The 21,341-nt window shown below is 38.2% G+C and overlaps 2 protein-coding genes across 7 annotated transcripts in view; one reads left to right on the plus strand and one right to left on the minus strand.

The window, feature by feature from the left end:
• The window catches only part of LOC308590040 (uncharacterized protein), a gene marked incomplete at its 5' end in the record, with an annotated part of 378,432 nt that overhangs the window by 134,579 nt on the left and 222,512 nt on the right, over window positions 1-21,341 (plus strand). For 2 of the 3 annotated variants that reach the window (XR_014009616.1, XM_081199732.1), the window contains 2 exons: window positions 1,496-1,577; window positions 8,081-8,183. The exons of the other annotated variant lie outside the window; for it this stretch is intronic. Coding sequence is in view for 1 of the 2 variants with exons in the window: in XM_081199732.1 (XP_081055858.1) it covers window positions 1,496-1,531 (36 nt within the window). Of the gene's footprint in view, window positions 1-1,495; window positions 1,578-8,080; window positions 8,184-21,341 lie in introns of those variants that run through there. 3 annotated transcript variants of the gene reach the window in all.
• The window catches only part of ROBO1 (roundabout guidance receptor 1), a 587,586-nt gene that overhangs the window by 99,038 nt on the left and 467,207 nt on the right, over window positions 1-21,341 (minus strand). For all 4 annotated transcript variants that reach the window (XM_081199572.1, XM_081199571.1, XM_081199573.1 and 1 more), the window contains one exon: window positions 8,054-8,211. In XM_081199572.1, the coding sequence (XP_081055698.1) occupies window positions 8,054-8,211 (158 nt within the window). The remainder of the gene's footprint in view (window positions 1-8,053; window positions 8,212-21,341) is intronic.

Here is a 21,341-nt window from a genome sequence, read left to right on the forward strand (position 1 = left end):
GAGAATGCAATGAATGAAAAGTCATCATACAGATCAAGAGTGGTATTTTTAAAACAGTTTTATTATGTCCCTTGTAGTTTACAGATGCAAAAAGACGCAGCTTAGCTACAAATATATCTAGATAGGTAGAATATTTTCTACCCCCATCATTCTGGTGCCCATCCACTACCCAGGGAAGCCTTGAACGATTTAAAATCACAATAAAAAATTAAACAATTTAAACACATACATTACACAATGCTAAAATCAGTTAAAAGCCACAGCAACAAAGATAATCAGTAATATGACTTTAATAGTCTAAGCCAGGCTTCCTCAACCTCGGCCCTCCAGATGTTTTTGGCCTACAACTCCCATGATCCCTAGCTAGCAGGCCCAGTGGTCAGGGATGATGGGAATTGTAGTCTCAAAACATCTGGAGGGCTGAGGCTGAGGAAGCCTGGTCTAAGCCTCTTAGAATATAAATGTTAGTATCTCAAACAGATTATAAATAAAAGAATGTGGTCCTTCCTATCAGCCAAGATCAGACCCTCATCGGAGATGAACAGCACAATCATACGCAGATTTACTCAGGACGTAAGTCCCAATATGTTCAATGAAGTTTATTCCCTAGAAAGTGTGTTTAGGATAGACCACCTTAGCTTTGAAGAGTGGCCGAAATTCAAGAGGACTGGGGCAGAATTTTTGGCAAAAGATAAGCTAGTCTTAGTGGGTTGGGGGCTCCGTCAGATTAATTTTGTAAACAGGCAACAGTCACAGGTCATCCTACAACGTTTTATGAGAATGCTGCCTATTACCGTAATCACTCTTCACATAAATGCAGATGTTAATCTTAATATTTAAAATGTGGTGCTTGTGCCGTGACTTAATCCTGTGTCTTTAAAAGGGGCACAGCTTTAAATATTTTGCCACTGGCTATATATAGCCCCAACTCTGGAAGGAAACTTCTACTCCCCAAAAGCCCACAAGGTAACTACTGAAATAGATTGCCTGAGGCTGCAAAGCCATTCAGTTTAAGCAACCTCTAATGGAGAAAAAAATGGGGGCTGCAACTTTCATCCTTCCATTAAGGTTTTCTAGCTCTTTGAGGGAAGAACTGCATGGCAGATGCTACCCTATTCTGCTGGCCTGGGCACCAGCTCTGCTCTGGGATATAACCTAGGGTGGGGGAAGAGGGCTTCCCGGGAGAGGCTGCTCTTTGTCAAGCGCAAGGATGTCACTGGCAGTGGTGGAGTTTCTCCTGTTCTACATAGCCAGAATCTACATTGATAGAACTATGTAACTGCAATGTAAGAACTGTAACTTGTGTTTGAACTTGCTTTTCCCTCTTCCCTCCCACTTCCCTTTCCTCATATGTCATGTATTTAGATTCTGTGTGTCTCAGTACTGATCTTTGAAAGGTGCTCAGAGCCTAAATGGTGGGGTATGAATGAAATGAAAAATTAATAGCCATTCCTCAACCCATTTCTAACAACCAAAATCATTTTCTTTCTTTTAGCAATTCAGTTTTGAAAATTCTAGACAGCACAAGTAGCTAAAGCTCAAAAGAAGTACCAGATTTCTTCTAATTTATTTAAAAGGTACAGTTTGTAGTCTCTCTCATTTTACTACTGTAAGTAGTCCTTGAAATTCAAAAATCTAGCAAGAATGCCCAAATATTTTCAGTTTCCAGTCTGATGGCAGTTTCAAAACAGTCGTTTTAAGTAATACATATCTGCTCCATATTTGTTCCATTTAGGACAAAAGACAACAGAAATTTGTACAGAACATTAATAAATGTAGTTTCCCCAACTTAGCAGATTAATTCCAATTTCAATGACAAATCATGTTACATCATATAACTGGACAAAATAAATATTTGGTTGCATGCGTTTAAGCATAGTACAGGATAACTTTTGTTGTTGACTTTCTCAAACTTCAATTATTTTAAAAGTCTGAAAAAATTATAGTTTATCTAAATATTCATACTGCAATGGTGTTCCAGCTGAATATCATTTTTAGTTGGCCAACTCACTCATACATATAATGTGATTTTCAGCTCCCATAGGCTGTGATATTACAGATACAATGAATATTTGTAAATTTTGTTTCATGAATATTCATAACAGATGTGTTCCAAATAAGGCAATAGGTTAACAGTTACTACGGATCCATGAAAAGGAAACATTACTTGTGTCCAATATTTTACAATTTATTTCATAGAATAGGGATGAGAAAAATAGCTGGATACGAAGCACAATAGCAAACAGGTCTGTCAGGGTCCTATATAAGAAATAATGTGGTGGAAAAGTCTGGAACACTACTAAATATTAATCCATTTTTTAAAAATTGCTGCACCAAAGAAAGGATGAGCACACAGAACCCCCACCTTTTAAAACACAACTATGTGAGATCTGCCTGCATTTAAATGTGATATGTTACCACATTTGGCTGTAAACACTTCAAAAATCCCAATCTCACAGAAATATGTATCTGTTCGTGTGTATCAAACATGCCATGACAGTTAGAAACTGGATCTATTTGGAAATAGTACATACCTAATATCTGTAAATACCTAATAAAGAGTTGTTAAAACTTGTAGTTGTTCATATATCTGTGGATGCCAATTCTAATATCTATAAAAGACTCCTTACAATGAATTTGTCTAGATCCCCTCAGTTCCTCTGTGACAATGAACAACTATGGCAAAAGGAGACACCATGATAGGTTTGCCCTCAAAGTTCCAATGTGGCAGTGGAAAAGATCATCTAATGATATCAATAAATACTGTAAAAGCAGAGAGAACAGAGTTATAAGGAGATGGGAAGCACATGAAAAGGAAACTGGGAGCATCTTTGATGTGACAAAATGCAAATGTTCTCCTGAAAGAGAAGATGCACAAATTTTTCCTTTGCCTGTGGAATTCAAGCATCACTCATGAATGAAGATGCTCTCCCAGTCAATGTTATCAAGGACAAGGTAAACTCATTGGAAAAGGACCTGCCCTTTTTGTGGTGCCATGCTCATGGACAAAATAATAATAATTATGATTGAATTATGAAGGAGTGGAAAGGACCCCCAGGCTCAGCTTGTCCAACCTCCTGCAATGCAGGAATCTTAAATAGATAATACATAAAAGATGGCCATCAAATCTCTGCTTAAAAAGGAGCGTCTACCACTTCCCCACTGATGAACATCTCTTAGTTCGACACTTGAATTATGTGTTCTAGGACCTTTCCTGCTGTCAATGTCAAGCTCACTTGTCAGCAGTTACCTGCCTCTTCTCTCCCCCCCCCCTTTTGAAGATGGGGGCAACATTTGCCCGCCTCCAGTCCACAGGGACCACCCCTGTTCTCCAAGAATGGTCCAAGATTATAGACAGAGGCTCTGAGATTACATCTACAAGCTCCTTTAATACACTTGAGTGGAGCTCATCAGGCCCTGGAGATTTGAATTCATTTAAAGTAGCTAGGTGTTCCCTCTTTTCCTATCTTAGGCTACAGCTCCTCCTATGCATTGATAACTCTCTTGTCACCAGGTGGGTGCTGCTTTCTATGTGGATGTAAATAATTTGATGTTACCATCTCTCATAAGGTATAAAGTGACTCTTGGGAACTTTGCACTGCTAGCTAACTAGGGGAGACGTGAGCATTTTGTTCGCCAAAGGGTGTTGAGCCTAATCCAAAATAAATTATTTCAGTTTTGCCACATGATTTACAAAAAAGCTGTAGGCTCTTAGCTAGCTGAGTTAAAGCAATCTCCTTTAACATACTGTAGACAAATTTATTTCCACCCACTCAAAGATTTAACTATTGTATAGTATAATTATAGTAACTTTTTTCCTGAACGACCTGGACAAAAAGACTAAGATATCCATACGGGGCCCGGTATGTCTGAACTCAATACAGTTAAAAACCCAAAGATGACAATGTTTACGAAAGAAAAAGAGAGAGTACACAATATAATATGCTGAGAATTTTGTTAAAATGTACCTAAAAGAAACACTGAGGGGTTAAACCTATTGCATCCAGACAAAGCCAAACTCATAGTTTTTAATCTCCTGTTTGACCCTTCCTCTATCACAGCAATTCATCTTTTGAAGAGAAAGTAGCCTCCTTGGGATGGAGATTAATTTGGTGCTAGTTTCTTCTTTCATCTATTACACATAGATCCTTTTTGGCTGATATACATAATGACTTTTTCAATTTCTTTTACCCTTTGTCATCTAACTACTTAAGATATTTCACTTTGAAATGAAGAAAAATAGAACTTTAAAAACTCTACAGGAAGATTGAATTGTGTCTTGGAGTAATTTACTACTGCTACCAATACGGAAACAAATAATTGCTGATTGAACAAAAACTTTGAATGTCATTCTTTCCACGGTGCAATTGTACAGTAATTTTCCAGCTCATTTTCAATATTGTTTTCCCAAAGAAAATTGTGTCCATAAACTTAATTTGGCAATACATACAAAACATTTCAAATTCCTGATGTGCTATTTAGGGGATCAAGCAAAATAGAAATGGAGCTACAACTTATCTGAACCATTCAAAATCTGAGCTATACATGCAACTGAGATGAACAGTTCCATGCTTTTAAAGCCAAGAATCACAATGAAAAAAAAATAAATTACTTATCAAGGTTTTCTTTTTAAAATGAGCATGATATATAAATGGCAAAGAAGTGAAGAAATGAAAAACAAGTGTTATTGCAAAAGGGGCGAAATTGGATTCACAGTATTTAACTCAGCTTCCTAGGCCAAACCCTTCATTCTTGAAGCCAACTGAAAGTCATCTCTTTGTATCTTGATGCTTTTAATGTATGTGTAAAGTATTTTGCTTATTATACATTTATGCACATCATCCGCTACACTTAAATGGTGCAGTTAATTAACATCTCAATTAAATGTGTTTTTAAAAGAATGTAGATGTTCATGGAACATACTGCAAAATAGGATATGGTTCTTTCTAATACTGATTCTGACTCCTCAGTTTTCACATCCTTAGTTGATAAAATAGGAGACTATATTAACATGTGAGCACTGCAGTACTTAAGCTTTATAACAAGAAAGTTCCCAATTTAGTAAATAATTGAAGGAAAATGTTGAAGCTGCTTAAAATTTCTATATTTATTAGCACCCACCCAAATCTTAGGCATGTTTTCTCATAAGTAAGTCCCACTATGTTTAGGGCTTGATCTTCTTTTGCAGTATCTCATATCCATCTTTGGATATGTCTCTTCAAGTTCTCTCCATCATTATCTGCTGTTTGCTTCTTGCTTCCACAAAAGTCCTGCTGTGAGTTTTAGATCATCAGCCCATCACATAGATGATTATCCCCTTAGCCTTTTGAAATTGTAAGGTTTCCATACTAACACTGCTTTATTTAGATAAATTCTAATCTCAGATAAATTCTAATAGTGCTTACTTCCTAATAAAGTAATGTCTGATTCTAGCTCAGGTTTGCCTATTCTTAACAGCTCCTTGTTGAAACAAAATTGTGTCACCATTCCAGTACATTAATAAAACCATCCTGCTTTTGTTGGGAAGTTAACTCACAAAGGACTAGTAAGACATTTTGCTGCCTAAGGAGAAGGACAAAATATCCCCACCCCATTCCACAGACAGAAGCTGACTGAACTGGCAGTTAAACTCAGCTTTATTGTACACACCATAGGGTAAGCACATGCCAGACACATTTGGAAAGAGGGTGGTTATATGTTTCAAATGTTTACATGGTAATGCTAGAAGTCTTCAAGTCAAAATGCTTGCAAAATGCTTCAGTGAGCTGAAATGCTTAGCTTTAAAGGAGAACAACATATTGAGGATATAATGGACACCTGGTGGAATGAAGGGAACTAGTGTAACACTCATCTCTGAATACAAACTCTAGTAGGGGTAGGGAGCCTGTGGCCTTCTCATCATGCCTAATCATTGGGCCAGGCTGGTTGGGATTGAAGGAATCACAGAATTGTAGATTTGGAAGGGACCGCAAGGACAATCTATTTCAACCCCCTGCAATGCAGAAATATTTTCACTAACGTGGGTCTCAAACCCACTACCTTAATTTTAAAAGTCTCATGCTCTACTGACTGAGCTATCTCTAGAGATATCTGGAGGACCACTCTATTGGAAAGACAGAGGTTTTGGCTAGACGCTAGATGAAATTGTTGTGGGAAACCAATGGCGGCTGCCTCCAGATGATAACTCTGGCATCTTTAGTAAATTATAGAGATAAGCATTGATTACAGTGGTACCTCGGGTTAAGCACTTAATTTGTTCTGGAGGTCCATTCTTAACCTGAAACTGTTCTTAACCTGAAGCACCACTTTAGCTAATGGGGCCTCCTGCTGCCGCTGCACCGCCGCCACGCGATTTCTGTTCTCATCCTGAAGCAAAGTTCTTAACCCGAGGTACTATTTCTGGGTTAGCGGAGTCTGTAACCTGAAGCATCTGTAACCCAAGGTACCACTGTACTTAAGAAAAGGCCTCTTACTAACATAATCTCCAAGCTCCTAATAGTTAGTTGACAGTCTTTGATTTAAAATTTCAGTGTGTTATTATATATTGATACTATTGTAAACCACTTTGATTTTTTTATAATATAGCGGTACATATTTTTATAAATAAGTAAATGTTTAGATACAGCATGCAAATTATCTCAGACATGTGTCCCAATATAAATGTCAGTTTTCCAAAACAGAAGTCATATACATGGAAGGTTCATGAGAATCGCATGAAAATCAGCCATCATACCATGAGCACTTGAGTTATATATGACAAGTACCCTGTGCCTAGCTCCCAAAGATGTAAGAAAGCAAACATGCCATATGTCTCCTTGTATTTAATTCTTACTGAAGAGCAGAATTATAATGCAAATATCTTTTCATGCACCCAATTTATAGGAGCACCTGATTTTCTCTTTTAATGAACAGTCTTGCATTAAACGACTAGTGGAAGATCTGTTCCAGTCAAATCTATTAATTAATTTATCATCCTTTGTTCATCATGGCTGCTTCCAGCAAACTGTTAAATTGGCTCTGCTTACAGCAGAATGGAGTGGGATTTAAGTTGTAGAGTTCTGAAATGGCAGAACAGATAGTGCTACTTTAGAATATGTACAAGAGAAGGGACATACTTTTTAAAGTTCTCCCTTGCACAATACACTTCCTCTTGCACAGCAAGAACATGATACACATCCCTCATGATGAACTGGGTGTTTCTTAGCAGACGCTTTTTTTTTAAGGTTGAAAGCATTAAAAAATTATATTTGTACACCTTCAGTCTAAAATGATATAGCCCACTCTAGTAAATTTAATGGTCCTGCTTCTCGTTACTTTTTTTGCTAACTTTTCTTATCACTTATCCATCAGTTGGCAAAACTTTTAAAAAGGCAAAAGGGTTTGTTTCATTGTAACACTGCAAAATCAAGTTCAGGAGAGCATCTTTTTTTTTTTAGTTCAAAACTCTACAGCGAGGTCAAAACCCTGCATGCTTAGTTGTTTTTTTTCCTGCAACAGAATTGCTGCAGTTATCCTATGTATCACTGTGAATGGAAACAATTAACCACAGGACCATAATAGTTGAGCCTGTCCATAACTGGCTGCAAAGATTTAAAGGAAAAAGAAACATCCCTGTAAAGAATTAACAAATTGCATGTGGGATCTAGACTTCCAGTGAGTGGAGTTCAACTCATGTGGCACTGGAGGAAGAGATTATTTTTCTGACTTCTCCTTCCCCCACAGTACTCTGCATCCCCTGAAAACTGCTCTGATGGTGCTGGGAGATGCAGGAGGGGAAATTGGCAAAAATTACCTCCTTCTGTTTTGTCCAAGAAGAGCTTACACTGCATTGCAGTTCACTCTATAGTCTGGATGTGACAACTATGTGTGTACTTATTTTCTCTAGATATACTTGCAGGAACAGGGGAAACCCCCAAAATCAGAGTTCCTGCAACATCAGGTGCCTAACTGCAGATACCCTTATTATTTGTATGCATGCTCCACTTGCCCCATTATAATGTGCACAGGCAAGTGTGAGATTCTATTTTCAGCTTTTGTTCTTTTACAAACTTACTGTAATTCTTTCATCTTTGTCATCCAGGGGGGACCCATCTTTCTTCCATGAAATCGTAGGCTCAGGATGGCCTCTTGGAGGTTGGCATTCCATCACAGCTGGTTCACCTACTGCTACCATGACATCAGAAGGGTTTTGCCTGAAGTCATCACGCAGTACTGAAAAAAGCAAAGAGATAAGGGAAGTAAAATCAAAATGAGCACCAGTGATAAGGAGCAGGATTTTTAAACATCAAGTACTCTGAATGAGAAGAATCATTTTGTTAAAGAGGGCAATGGAAGGTTGAACTACAGATACTTCCACAGCTTCTTCCTGAGGGTTTATTTCCAGGACATGAATAAGAATATATATTTGATTGATATACTATTATTTATGTATTTTTCGCTCTATAACACGCACCCGACCATAACACGCACGTAGTTTTTAGAGGAGGAAAATCCATAGGCATGCCACCCGTAGGCATTCCCTCCATAACACGCACAGACATTTCCCCTTACTTTTTAGGAGGAAAAAAGTGAGTGTTATGGTGCAAAAAATACGGTAAGCTCCTTAAATTTATTTATTTTATTTTTTAAACATGTAAATATCACCTGTCATGTGAAACACATCAAGGCATACCAAAATAAAGACAGCAAAACAGTACAAGTATACAGTATTCTAAAAAGAAGGGAATAACGGATAATTATTAGACATACAGAAAAAAAAACCATACAGGGCGTGAAAGCCCCTCACAGGCTTTTCAAAATCTCGGAAAATAAATAGTACAAAGAGAAATAAACCTAATTTTGCAAACTAAAGTTCACAGGGACACTATTATTTTATGTTTTATATCTTTACTGTGGCGTTTCAGCCTCTTATCTGCCTGCAGTTCCAATACTGGATGTGAAAAACTGACAAAGACAGACACAGACAAAGACAGACACAGACACAGAAAAGCATGCCAGGCACAAATGATCCTTTAGACTGCAAAGGTAAGTGGCCCCTCGCAACTTGGGAATACACCAGGGAAAAGGAAGAATTAGTATTGGAGCATGTGAACTCCTTTTCACCATTCTCCAGATATCTCCTTCCTTCAGTTCCACAATAAATGGAATGCACAACCAAATGCTGTATATTTTAGGTATTTTATTGCTGCATTATATATATATATATATATATATATATATATATATATATATATATATATATATATATATATGGGAAACACAATGGCAAATACAAAGCCAGCAGATAAGTTTTCTTTATATATTAAGATTTTTATTGTATTGTGAGGTTGATTTATTGGTAAGTTGCTCTGAGTGGTTGGCACATGAGCACTAGAAGAGTGGGACAAAATTTAATAAAATAAATACAAAGTGAGACAAATCTGCTGTACATGAAGGATGGTGATTCCAAGAAGAGCATAAACCTAAAGATCTAATTCTTATATATCCAAAGTGCGTGCACACGCGCGCGCACACATCCAGAGTATGTTCCATACAAAAAAAGAAAGAGGCTCTTTCTTCTCTGTTCATGATAGAGCGCACGGATTCCTGGCATGATGACCATTTAAATACTCTCAACAAATAATCAAATTTACAAGATGCAAAGGTGTAAAACTAAAAAAATTTCATTGTGCTGAATTCCACATATGCTTTGCTTATGTCAGGACTTAAAAACATAGCTTTATAAGAACAGCACTCCTCAAGCTTGGGTCCCCATATGCTGGGCTACATGTCCCATCATCTCTGACCATTGGCCAAGTTAGCTGGGGATAAGGAGTGTTGTAATCCAACGGCATCTGGGGATCTAAGGTTGAATAGCACTATTAGAAGGCAGACCTAAGTGTTACCCACCATCTATGTCTGAAGAGTTTACTCTCTGAATAGAGTATCCCTCCAAAAGCTGGCTACAAAAAACCCCCCTGCAAGGTGCAATGAGACTTCTGTAAAATGTACTCCTGTCAGCAGCTTGTTTTATTAGACTACAAAACAAAACAAAACAAAACCCAGCAATGTAATATTTACTGCATTAAAATGTGCTCTTATATCATTTCAGAGTTGTTTGGAGTCAGGAACAGAGCTGTACGTAAGGACAGTCTTATTAAGTTAAGATTATATCAGAAGTTTAAAGTGAAGACGTATTTTGAAAGGATCTCATCATAAAGGGATTTTTTAAAAAATCTAATTAAATGTTTTTACAAATCTCAAGGGCCTTTCATGTCTGGGGAAGCTCATGAAACCTAAGATGAAAACTCCTCAAATATCTGCTTGGATTTTTATTTTTTTTAGCACCTTTGAAGCAACAAAGAATTTCAATACCAGCTTAATAAGAGCAAATTACTTGAGTAATTTTTATACTTGTTAGGATAAAGTCTATCTTACAAGTGTATTACCTTGTCTGTAAACTGAGAACATTTTACCAGTTAACCAGCCTTAAGAGGACATCAAAGGACTTGGAATAGATAAAGCAATTCCCCCTCCCCCATTTAATATTAATTATTTTGGCTCTAACATTACATAATGAAAAGTTAACAGAATGTAATCCACTAGAGATTACTCCAAGATAGCAGTCATGGAATTATTTCTACACTGTAAAAGGGATACATAGTTTGGGATTGCCTCGGGCCCTGGCAATCGAACATAAAGCTATAAATTTAAGGATTGTTTCTCTTGCTGAAAAAGCAATTTTCTTCCCTGTCCTTTATACATTGAGTCTCAAAAGTAATCTGAGCATGCATTTCCTTTTGAAAATGTATTAGTAGCATACTTCATAATCCAGTACAGTATGTTCCTTTAGTTATCCAAGGCTAAATTTTCAGCATGTGTCTCTCATTTGGTAAATGAAAAACTGTTTGGAAAGCAAGAAACTAAAATATGAAAAAAACAAGTGACTATTTCAGTCTGAAGTGCTCCTGCTTAGAGCTCTAGCCAGTAAGGCCTATTTTCAGTTAAATCAGACAAATTATAGCTGGAAAAAGTAGAGATGGAGAATTTCCTTGCATTGCCAAAACAGCTAATTTCAATCCATTGGCTTCCATTGGCAAGTCTTTAAGAGGCCACCTACACTTAAGTTTTTAAGTCTAAAATGTCTGACATTTTTTAAAACAGCTCTTACTGACGGCATTGGAAGTTACCATAGCTCAATGATCCCACACCACAATAAATTATGAAGTTAAAATCAGATGTGACATTATGTAATTCACCCAAAAACATTTTGATTGTGCATTATGCTTGCTAGAATGGAAACAGAAGCAGAAATAGAAGTACACTGAAATCAAAGAAGGAAATGCCAGCTTTTTAGGACCCAGAGATTCCCCTCTATTACCTGGTGTCCAAACACAATACCTTCTAAGTTTTCTGATTTTCCAGGAACAGTCCTGGAATTACAAAAGCTATCCCAGCTTCTGATTTGATCCCAGACTATTTCCCCTGCCAGTGCTGTCACACGGTGGAAGCTGCAGCGGTTGTGGCTACGAGGGAGCAGCCCATTGCTTCTCCATGGCCACTGTGGCAGCAATGGCTCATAGTGGCTACAGGAGAATGGACAAGGAGCAGGAGAGGCTGCCATAAGAAGCTGATGCAATACAAGGTGGCGTCTTATGTTGCACCTTTCTGCATCTTTTCCATGGTGAGGCATGGTGACCAGAACTGCACACAGTATTTCAGAAAACTCTGATATTCCAGATATTGGACCCCCATTCTCATCAGTTCCAACCAGCATGACCATTGGTCAGGGATTATGGGAGTTGTGATCCAACAACACTGGCGGGTAGCATATCCTCCATCCTATTTTCACTTCCTTCTCTAATAATCCTCAGCATACACCTTCCTTCATTAGCTGCTAAACATTGGCTCAAATATTTCATTGAGCCATCCACCACAATCATAGTATATCTTCCTGGTCAATCACTTTCACTTCCACCAACATCTTCAGTCCAACAGCACCTGGAAGGCCACAGGTTACTTACCCATGTCTTATAGCAGGATTTCCTTTTTGCTGGAAAGTTATCCATACCTTATTCTATATCAATGTTTCACTTTACAAAGTGATCAAGCAAACATAAGAACATCATATTACTATGCCAATTTATTGTAGCATTCCTTTCTAAAAGGCACCCTCCTTTCAAAGTTTGTTTAAATGTATTTTAGATCACTTAAAATCTTGATGGGATTTGACATGAACAATTTTCTTCATTAAAATTCTAGGACACTCCCTTTACTCTTCATTTTGAAAAGAAACAGAGCTCGGTGAATAACTAGGTTTCCTCAGATAAGAATGAGGCAACATCAATTTCCACTTAAAAAGGGGGAAGTGCATACAACTGGGGGGGGGGAGATGCCTCATTATGTCATTTAAACAGTATGGAAGCTGCAGCAATTTCCTGCATCACTCTGGAAGAGTGCCTGATACAATTCCTTCTCGTGCCATAGGATAGCTGGCCACAGCTCTGACATCACAAAGGTGGCATCAGAACTGGCTATCAGGCATTTTAAAGAGCTTTATTTATGAGGTTAGAATGGTTTGCTTACATTGCTTATACTAGTAAATTTTTGTTTGCCCTCTGACTTATTTAGGATAGTTTGAAATTACATTAAAACATCCATTCAAGATTTAAACACCAATAATTATAAGCAACAACCTCACAAAATCCAGGCACAGAATGCTGAGATGTACTTGACTATTAACAACCCAACCTAATATAATGTGTGTTCAAAACTGTTGGACCACAGGATCAATTCCACCCGCTGACAGATGCCATCTGGACCCCCTGCCTCCAGCCCTTTTCCCCCCTCCCTCCCCCCTGTTTTTATAACAGCTCAGAGGCAGGGGATGAGAGTGAGAGAACAAACCTTACTGTCATACCTCAACCTCATTAGCATTCCCATGCCTTCACCAGCAGAAAGATACAAAGGAAAATAGACAGACTGCACAATGCTAATGACATAAAGCTACATGCTGCAGTCTCAATTGCAGTTCTTACTGTTCTCCCTGGAGGGAAGATGTGAAACAAGAAAGAAGAAATCCTTCTTTCACTGATCTACAGTCATTGTCAGCTAGCCAGCATCTTATTGGTCAAGTGCAGCTATGTCCTATGAGGCACCAAATGCTGGTGCCCAAAAAAGTAGCATTTCCTAACTTGTGCTTGGCTCTGCTCCCAAGTCACTGGATTATTTTCCTTACTCTGAGATCTAATATTTGGAATCAAAAAGGTCCTTGCAACTTTTGATTAATTTGGCCTCAACATTCATACTTCTGGCTGTGCCGTTTTCCCATCAAAATATTTCTACCAAAGTTCTCATTATTATCACAAGCAATCATAAACCACTGTATTTCTTGTCCCCCTTCTACTACAATCTGAGATCAGTTCTTTTTGGGCAGCTGCTGTGAGCAGAACTGAGAAATGATGCCATTGTAGAAGAAATTATCGGTTAACAGGCGCAAAAATAATTTTTGAATGACTTGGTGTAGTGGTTAAGAGCGGTAGTCTCGCAATCTGGGGAACCGGGTTCGCGTCTCCGCTCCTCCACATGCAGCTGCTGGGTGACCTTGGGCCAGTCACACTTCTTTGAAGTCTCTCAGCCCCTCTCACCTCACAGAGTGTTTGTTGTGGGGGAGGAAGGGAAAGGAGAATGTTAGCCGCTTTGAGACTCCTTAAAGGGAGTGAAAGGCGGGATATCAAATCCAAACTCTTCTTCTTCTTCTTCTTTTTTCAACTCATATAGCCTATAAACCTTATGTTTAAAAAATAGCTCATTCTCCACTGTGGTACTGTATATAACTTAAGTGGAACAATTTAATTTTTAAAGTTTAAATTGTGCCATGTAAAATGTTGATATAGAAAAATCATTGCTTTCTTTAACACAAGTAACTTTTGATGGCTGTTTGGGAGAACTTCAGCTCTATGCTCTTCTGTGACTATCATTTTAAGATTCTGTACAATTTAGAAGAAATTGGTCAAATTTTTAATCAATTTATGGAGATAAATACCCACAATTGCAAAGCAATGCGTTTTCGGAACTCTGTAAATATTTTATTTTATAAAAATATATACCGCCATTTCATAAAATATATCAAAGCCATTTGCAACAAAAGTACATAAAACCATAAAATTAAAACCATATAAAAAGACTGAAACCAGACATCCATTAACCATTGTGGAAAGATGTATTCTTATTTAGCTACATAGGCCTGGCAGAATAGAAAAGTTTTCAGCTGGTATTTAATGGCTGAAGCAGAAGGCAGAAATAGAAAAGTAAGAAAAGGCAAAAGCAAAGAGCAAATCCAACATTAGATATAAAAGAAAACATAGTGATCAATCAAGGTAGTCAATCTTGTGGACATGCACCTGATTTCCTTCTTACTGTCTTTTAGGCAGAAATGGAGAATATTTTTATTCGAACAGTTGCTCTGTAATTGCAGGGCTGAAGGGCACATCATTCTAGCCTTTGCCATGGTTTAAGGGACACTGGAAAGTTGTTCCTCCTATGGCAAGGAGGAAACCAAGTGGCCCCATCTGCCAGCCAAAGAAGGAACAGCTGCAGAGGGCTTGCTTACTCCCTCCCTGCCAAAAGAACTAGAGAAAAGCACCTGAATTTGCTTTAACCCTCTCTTCCTTTTGTGTTGTGTCTTTTGGACTGGAAGCCTGAGGGCAAAGATAGTCTGCTTATTGATCACTGTAAGCTGCTCTGGGAGCCTTTTTCAGCTGACAAGCAGGGTAACCATACTTTACAAATAGTGTTATAGCTGGAGTACCAGAGTCTGTTAGTGAATATCAGAAACTAATAAATATTTGGAGTATTGAAGGGAGGATTTCAAGCCAGTGGGAAAACACATTCCAAGCTACATTTGGGATAGAGATCATTAAAATTACAAAAGGTATTGATGACCCATCATAGAGATAGTCCTGGGTCTGTGCAGAGTTGCCATGGTTACCATGGGCACAGAAAGGTTGAGGATTGAAAATGTGGAGAAACTGTGCTCAAATGAAAATTTGTGCCTTTTAAAAAACTAGGCCTGGTGTGGCAGATGGATGGGGAGGAGTTGCTTGGAGCGAGGTTTCTCTGGGAACAAGGAAGCAGGAAGAACGCCATGTGGTGGCTGAAGGGCAGCAGCCATTAGAGCTGGCTGGGAAGCAGGAACAAAGGGATGGTGCTTAGAATGGCTGTATCTGCAATGCTGGGCTGCTATGAAGCAGCCTATGCTACGAAGGGAGCCAGTGTGGTGTAGTAGTTAAGAGTGGTGGACTTGTAATCTGCTGAACCGGGTTTGCTTCCCCGCTCCTCCACATGCAGCTGCTGGGTGACCTTGGGCTAGTCACACTTCTCTGAAGTCTCTCAGCCTCACTCACCTCACAGAGTTTTGTTGTTGGGGAGGAAGGGAATGGAGAATGATAGCCGCTTTGAGACTCCTTAAGGGGAGTGAAAGGCGGGATATCAAGTCCAAACTCCTCCTCTTCTTCTTCTTCTATGAAGAGCAAGCTGCTCTTGAAATGACAGTGCTGTAGGATCTGCACCCCCTTCATTTATACTAAGGTGTAAATACGTGTTATTAAGCCATATTTCTTAAAGACACTACTGCCTCCACCATGTCTTGATTCTCAACGGAAACACAACAGTGAGTGAACACCTGGAACCCTCTGGAATCTTGTGCACCACTCGGCAGAGATGGGGTGTGTGTGGCAAGCAGCCTTTGTAACAATAGTTTGCTAATGATGTTAATGCTTGCTGCTTCAAACTGTTATTTGTTTTACTCTGTTGTTTTCACATTTTAATTGTTATTTACCATATTGCTATTTCCATTTTTGTAAGATGCTCTTGGTGGCATTGAGTAGAAATATTAAGACAACAGCGGGAACCACCATTTTCCTGTTTTTTGCTGAATAAAAATGTGCAGATTTCAGGAACAGATGCCTCTTAGGATGTTCACAAGACATCTATCATAGAACCCTAAAATCAATTTCTGTGCACTGAGGTTCAGTTTCAGCTGCAATGTTTAACAACCATTGATACTGCTTCTTAAATTTCTCTAAACCTTACTTAAATTTCTTATTTTTTCCTAATCCTTTTAAAATGCGTATTAAGCTTTACAGGACTAGCTTGCATCCAGCTATTGGCTACAGAATGAACATCAATTATTCTGTTATCATCAGGTTGGATACTGTTCCAACTACATTGCTCTGTGACCATAAAAATGAGGGAAGAAAGCCCTATGAAGGGCCAATCTTACCTCCAGCCTAGCAGAAAAACCAGGAAGGCAAGACTAGTTTGGTCCAACGCAAATATCTGATTTAATGTTCACAATGCTTATTGGCATGCAAAGAACAGGATATATATTTTAGGAGTGAATCAGCTCACTTTTTCTTACAGCACTGTCAAACTGATCTCACTCCTTTACAGTTTCTCTTTACTCACCTTTCCTTGTATGTCATTACTTGTTTGTAAACCTAACGGCAGGATCAGTATCCTAATTTTATTTATGTGCAAGTCTGCATCAGTTCTGTGTATTAAATCTTAACTGCTGCGAGCAGCTTTAGGGGATTCCATCCCCCCTGAAAAGTAGGACATAAATATAATAAATGAATAAATAGTACAAGTTGGTTTATAGTGCTGTATTAAAAATAAGCATTACAACACTATTAGAATGTATACAGGGCAGTATTCAATGGAATATTTGTGCAATCCAAGGATTAGTGGTAGTGCAACAAAATATCCTCCTTCTCTTCACCCTGTCCCATTCCCAAATCTGCTCTGGAGGATTGGGGGGAACCCCCAGAGCAGGTATGGGGGGTCATAGGGGGAGATGTTCAATTGATGGAACATTGAATACAACTCTCAGCTTAGAAATCTGGGTATCGTCTCATTTTGATGAGAGATATTTTTACTTAAACTACTTTCTTTAAAAAGTAAAAATGAATGAATTAAAAATAATAATAAGTAACTATGGAATCTACAGTATTTATTACTGTAATGATATAAACAAAATGATGACCAACATTCAAATACACTAAAGATCTTCTGACTACAACTGTGTGTCCAAAAGAAGTACTGATTTGAGTCCTGCTGAAAGACCACAGAGCAATCTCATCTCATCATTTTCATTGACAATGGAGCAGAACACACAAAGAACATATAAATGAGGTGGTACATGCAAGAAACACAATGGGGGATATTGTAATAGTTTGAAATTATAGTTTGAAATTATAGCCAAAGAAACATTTTACAGGGAGCTTGTGATAGCTGATCCCCCCCCCCTGTTACACACAGATCTATTCAGTTTCAGTTTACAGAATGAATCCATTCACTGTACCAAGGAAAATATATTGTCTGTTTTTCAAAATAAATATACAGCTAAATGATTCAAAGCATAAAATATGTCTGTATGCAGCATTCAGTAGCACAGGACAGTTCCAATAAAGGCAGAGTGACCAAAATATTGAATATGATTGCACTATTTCAAACTACTATCTGGAATATTGATCCCAGATGGCTCACATCTATTGCAGAACAGTATAGAACATACAGAATCCTGGTGATATCAAAATAAACCATGCAAGGAGGGAGATGCAGCCCAAGATAGGAAAAGAGGTGGTAAGGGAACACCTAGCATACTAATGGAGCTTGCATATGTAATCTCAAAGCCTCTATATAATCTTTGAGAATTCTTGAACAGAGAACAGAGGAGGTCCCTGTAGACTGGAGACGGGCAAATATTGTCCCCATCATCAAAAAAGGGGAAAAAAGAAGACCCAGGGTAACTACCAAAGTGTAAGCTGGACATCAATATCAGGAAACGTGCCAGAACAGATAATTAAATGTGTTAAGTATTTATTATTGTATTTTTATCCATTTCTGTGAAATTCTTACAATAAATAAAAAATTGCATATTCTTATATGAAAGGATGAAATTTTGTATTGCGTAGGACTGAAAAAAATTAAATTTTATCTAATGCTTTGTACATTTTTTTGGCAGAATATTTTCAATTTGTCTCAAAGGTTACACTATAGCAGATCTCATAGCAGATACACTATTGTACATCAGCAACCCATTGTAGCATTCAAACATTTTGGATAAAGTCCCACAGGAGATTATAATTTTTATCCTATTTTTTGTTTGTACCAATGAAAGAAAATCAGCTGAGAGATTTATTCACTACTTTCTTAGATGACAAAATTATTGCAGCCTGCTTCTTTCACTCTACTGCAATTTGTTTCCTTTACAGACGGCAAAATGACCACAATTCTATTTATATTATCCATTAAAAAACCAAATCTTATGATAGAAAGTCAAATCATTCTTAATCGGTAATAGACAAATCCAGTCATCAACAGAAGCAACTGAATGTTTATGTGCACATATCATGAAAGCATAGGTCACATTAAAGTATCTGGAGATTTAATTAAAAGAAAGATGAAGCATCTTAATGAGAAGCACCACTGCCATAAACAATGGAAATGCACATTATTCCCTAACAGTATAAATAATTTAAGAATTCTACAATGGAAATTAATCTACATATCATGTAACACACACAACTATGCCTGTTCCAACTGAATAACGAGCTAAGAAAAAACTCAGGTAGACAATAAAAAATTAGACTGAATAAGAAAGGCAGAGGGGAAAGGGCAAAATGGACTATTAATATTCTTCTGGACTGGAAGATTGGAAATGCTAATAATAAGTAATTAAATGTTAGGCACTAATTTTTCTTATTAATTAAGGAGAGAAATATCAGTGCGAAAGCTCTATTTCATCCAGTACTACCAATGTGAAAACACTATTTTACAGTGCCATCCTATACTTACCTATTCAGAAACAGTCCCTATTAAATTCTAGGTGATTTATTCCCAGACAGTGTGCATAGCAGGGGTGTGAAACCCACAGCCCTCAGTTTCATACTATGCAGCTTCCTATGCCCCCAGGAATCTCACATTAGTTCAGGCACTTGATTGCATAGCTGGTAACTGTGATGCAGCTGCAGCTGCCACTAATGCAAAGAAAAAGTAAATCAACAGAGACTAGCCATTGCATGTGTGAGCTCAGAGAGACCTAGTCACAGAGCTTGCTGGGTAGAGGTCCAGAGCATTCCTTGCAATTACACTCTAGGCATCGTTCTCTGTTGTTTGGACTCACACATTTCCCTGTTGTTCTTTTTTTCAGTATTTCCCGGTGGTGGTGGTTAGATTGCAGCTGGCAGGTATCTTATCAAGAAATAGAGACAATTTTAATTGGACAAAATAAGTCTGCTGCTACTTCTTGGACTGAAAAATGGCGTTGGAGGTGATAAGAGTTAAAGAGATCAGTGGCTGAATTGGGTGTTGGAAGAGTAATCGGGAAAATTAAGCACTGATATGTACGGAGACAAGGGCAACAGGTGCAAAATGAAAGCAAGTGAATGAATAGAGGGGTCAGGGACAGCAGAGTTACAAAATAACCGATGAGATGCATGGAAGTGTGCTGACTGAATTAGTGAAGAACAACCAGTGGAGCATGTTGGAAACGCACTCAGCAAGACTTACGCATGCTACTGACATTTGTGCAACTGGATGAGTGGTGTGAAAGAATATGTGCATGTGTGTAAAAGACAACGTGAATGGGGGGGAAATTGGCAGAAAGAGAGGGGGAAAGGGAGTGTTGCCAGCCATTGTTATAGATCACCTAGGCCACTTCTGCTGAGTGATTGTGGTCCTCAACTTCAAAAAGGCTGCCCATACCTGTGTACAGGATTGCAGCCTCAATTTTTCAATAACTGTTCTTAGCGGCCTAGCCATTTGTATCTCTGCATTCTGGTAAGGCGGTATTTTTACAAACAGCATGAAGTAAAAAAGATTAGCTGCCATAGGAGTTTTTTTTCCATGCCTATTTCCACAACCTTTGTTCCCAAGATGAGATCTCAACAACCTAGTTCAAAGAGAAAAGATATCCATGGTAACTTAACCTTTCCTTTGAAACTGAAGCTCTAAGTTCAGTATCATCTAGCAAGACAAATTACATGTTATTCAAGTGAATTATTATTATTTAAATCTGAGTTACCATGGAGAGAGAGAGAGAAATGAAAAGGTGAAACATGTTTATTTCTAACAACTAACATTAGCAAAGTTATCACCAGGATGTTGTAGAAACCTTACCATTCTAATATGTAAATACTAACATCTGCTACTTTGTTCTTGGAGAACAATACAAATGAGTTGCAATAGGTGGTATCCAATTTCGTAGTTAAGAGTCACAATGTATCTCTCAAGATTTGTTAAAGATTATTAATTTTTTAAAACACAGCCCTATTTCACATAAGTGAAGAAGTCCAACTGAATTCAATAGGGCTTACTGCAGCCTTAGTGGCCTTAAATTTAAGGCATCTAGGACTACTTAAATTTAAGGCATCAACTATCCTGTCAAAATACCTACATCAAAATGTCTCTGCATGTGAGAATCCATTACTACTTGGGGAAGGCAAAGCTCTACCCCTTGCACATTATTACAGTATATCCTGCTTTTCCCCCTGATAGGCATCAAGGCAGTTTACCAGGGGGTGGGGGGAGAACTGCTAAAAACACAGATAATAATTTCAAAACAATTAAACATTAACAAAAGTAAATAATATACATATTTAAAATCTATTAAGCTTTCTGTGTATATGATATTTTGATGTAGGGAATGCAGAAACTATTGATCCCCCATGAACATTATGCTATGGTACATGAGATTTCTGCTTCAAAAAGGGGCCTAATCTAATATCTCCATTAAAGAAAGCTGCTTGGTATTCAAGGTGATGTAAAGTACAGAAAACAATTGACGAATGATAAGCAGCAGCTACATATTAGAAAGAAGAAGAAGAAGAAGAAGAAGAAGAAGAAGAAGAAGAGGAGGAGGAGGAGGAGGAGGAGGAGGAGGAGGAGGAGGAGTTTGGATTTGATATCCCGCTTTATCACTACCCGAAGGAGTCTCAAAGCAGCTAAAATTCTCCTTTCCCTTCCTCCCCCACAACAAACACTCTGTGAGGTGAGTGGGGCTGAGATTTCAGAGAAGTGTGACTGGCCCAAGGTCACCCAGCAGCTGCATGTGGAGGAGCGGAGAAGCGAACCTGGTTCACCAGATTATGAGTCTACTGCTCTTAACCACTACACCACACTGGTGTAGATAGCTACTCTATCCCATTATATCCCCATTCATAACTACCATTCCTCCAACCTACCTCCAGCTCAGCTATCCAAAGGTTCTTTGGTCTCCAACACAACTATTCATTTTCCCTTGTGCTCTCCAATGCATGGAACACTGTCTTAGAATATGGACATGAGCCTCCTTCCTGTCT

The sequence above is a fragment of the Podarcis bocagei genome, assembly GCF_964188305.1.
Source record: "Podarcis bocagei genome assembly, chromosome: 6".
NCBI classification, from domain to species: Eukaryota; Metazoa; Chordata; class Lepidosauria; order Squamata; family Lacertidae; genus Podarcis; species Podarcis bocagei.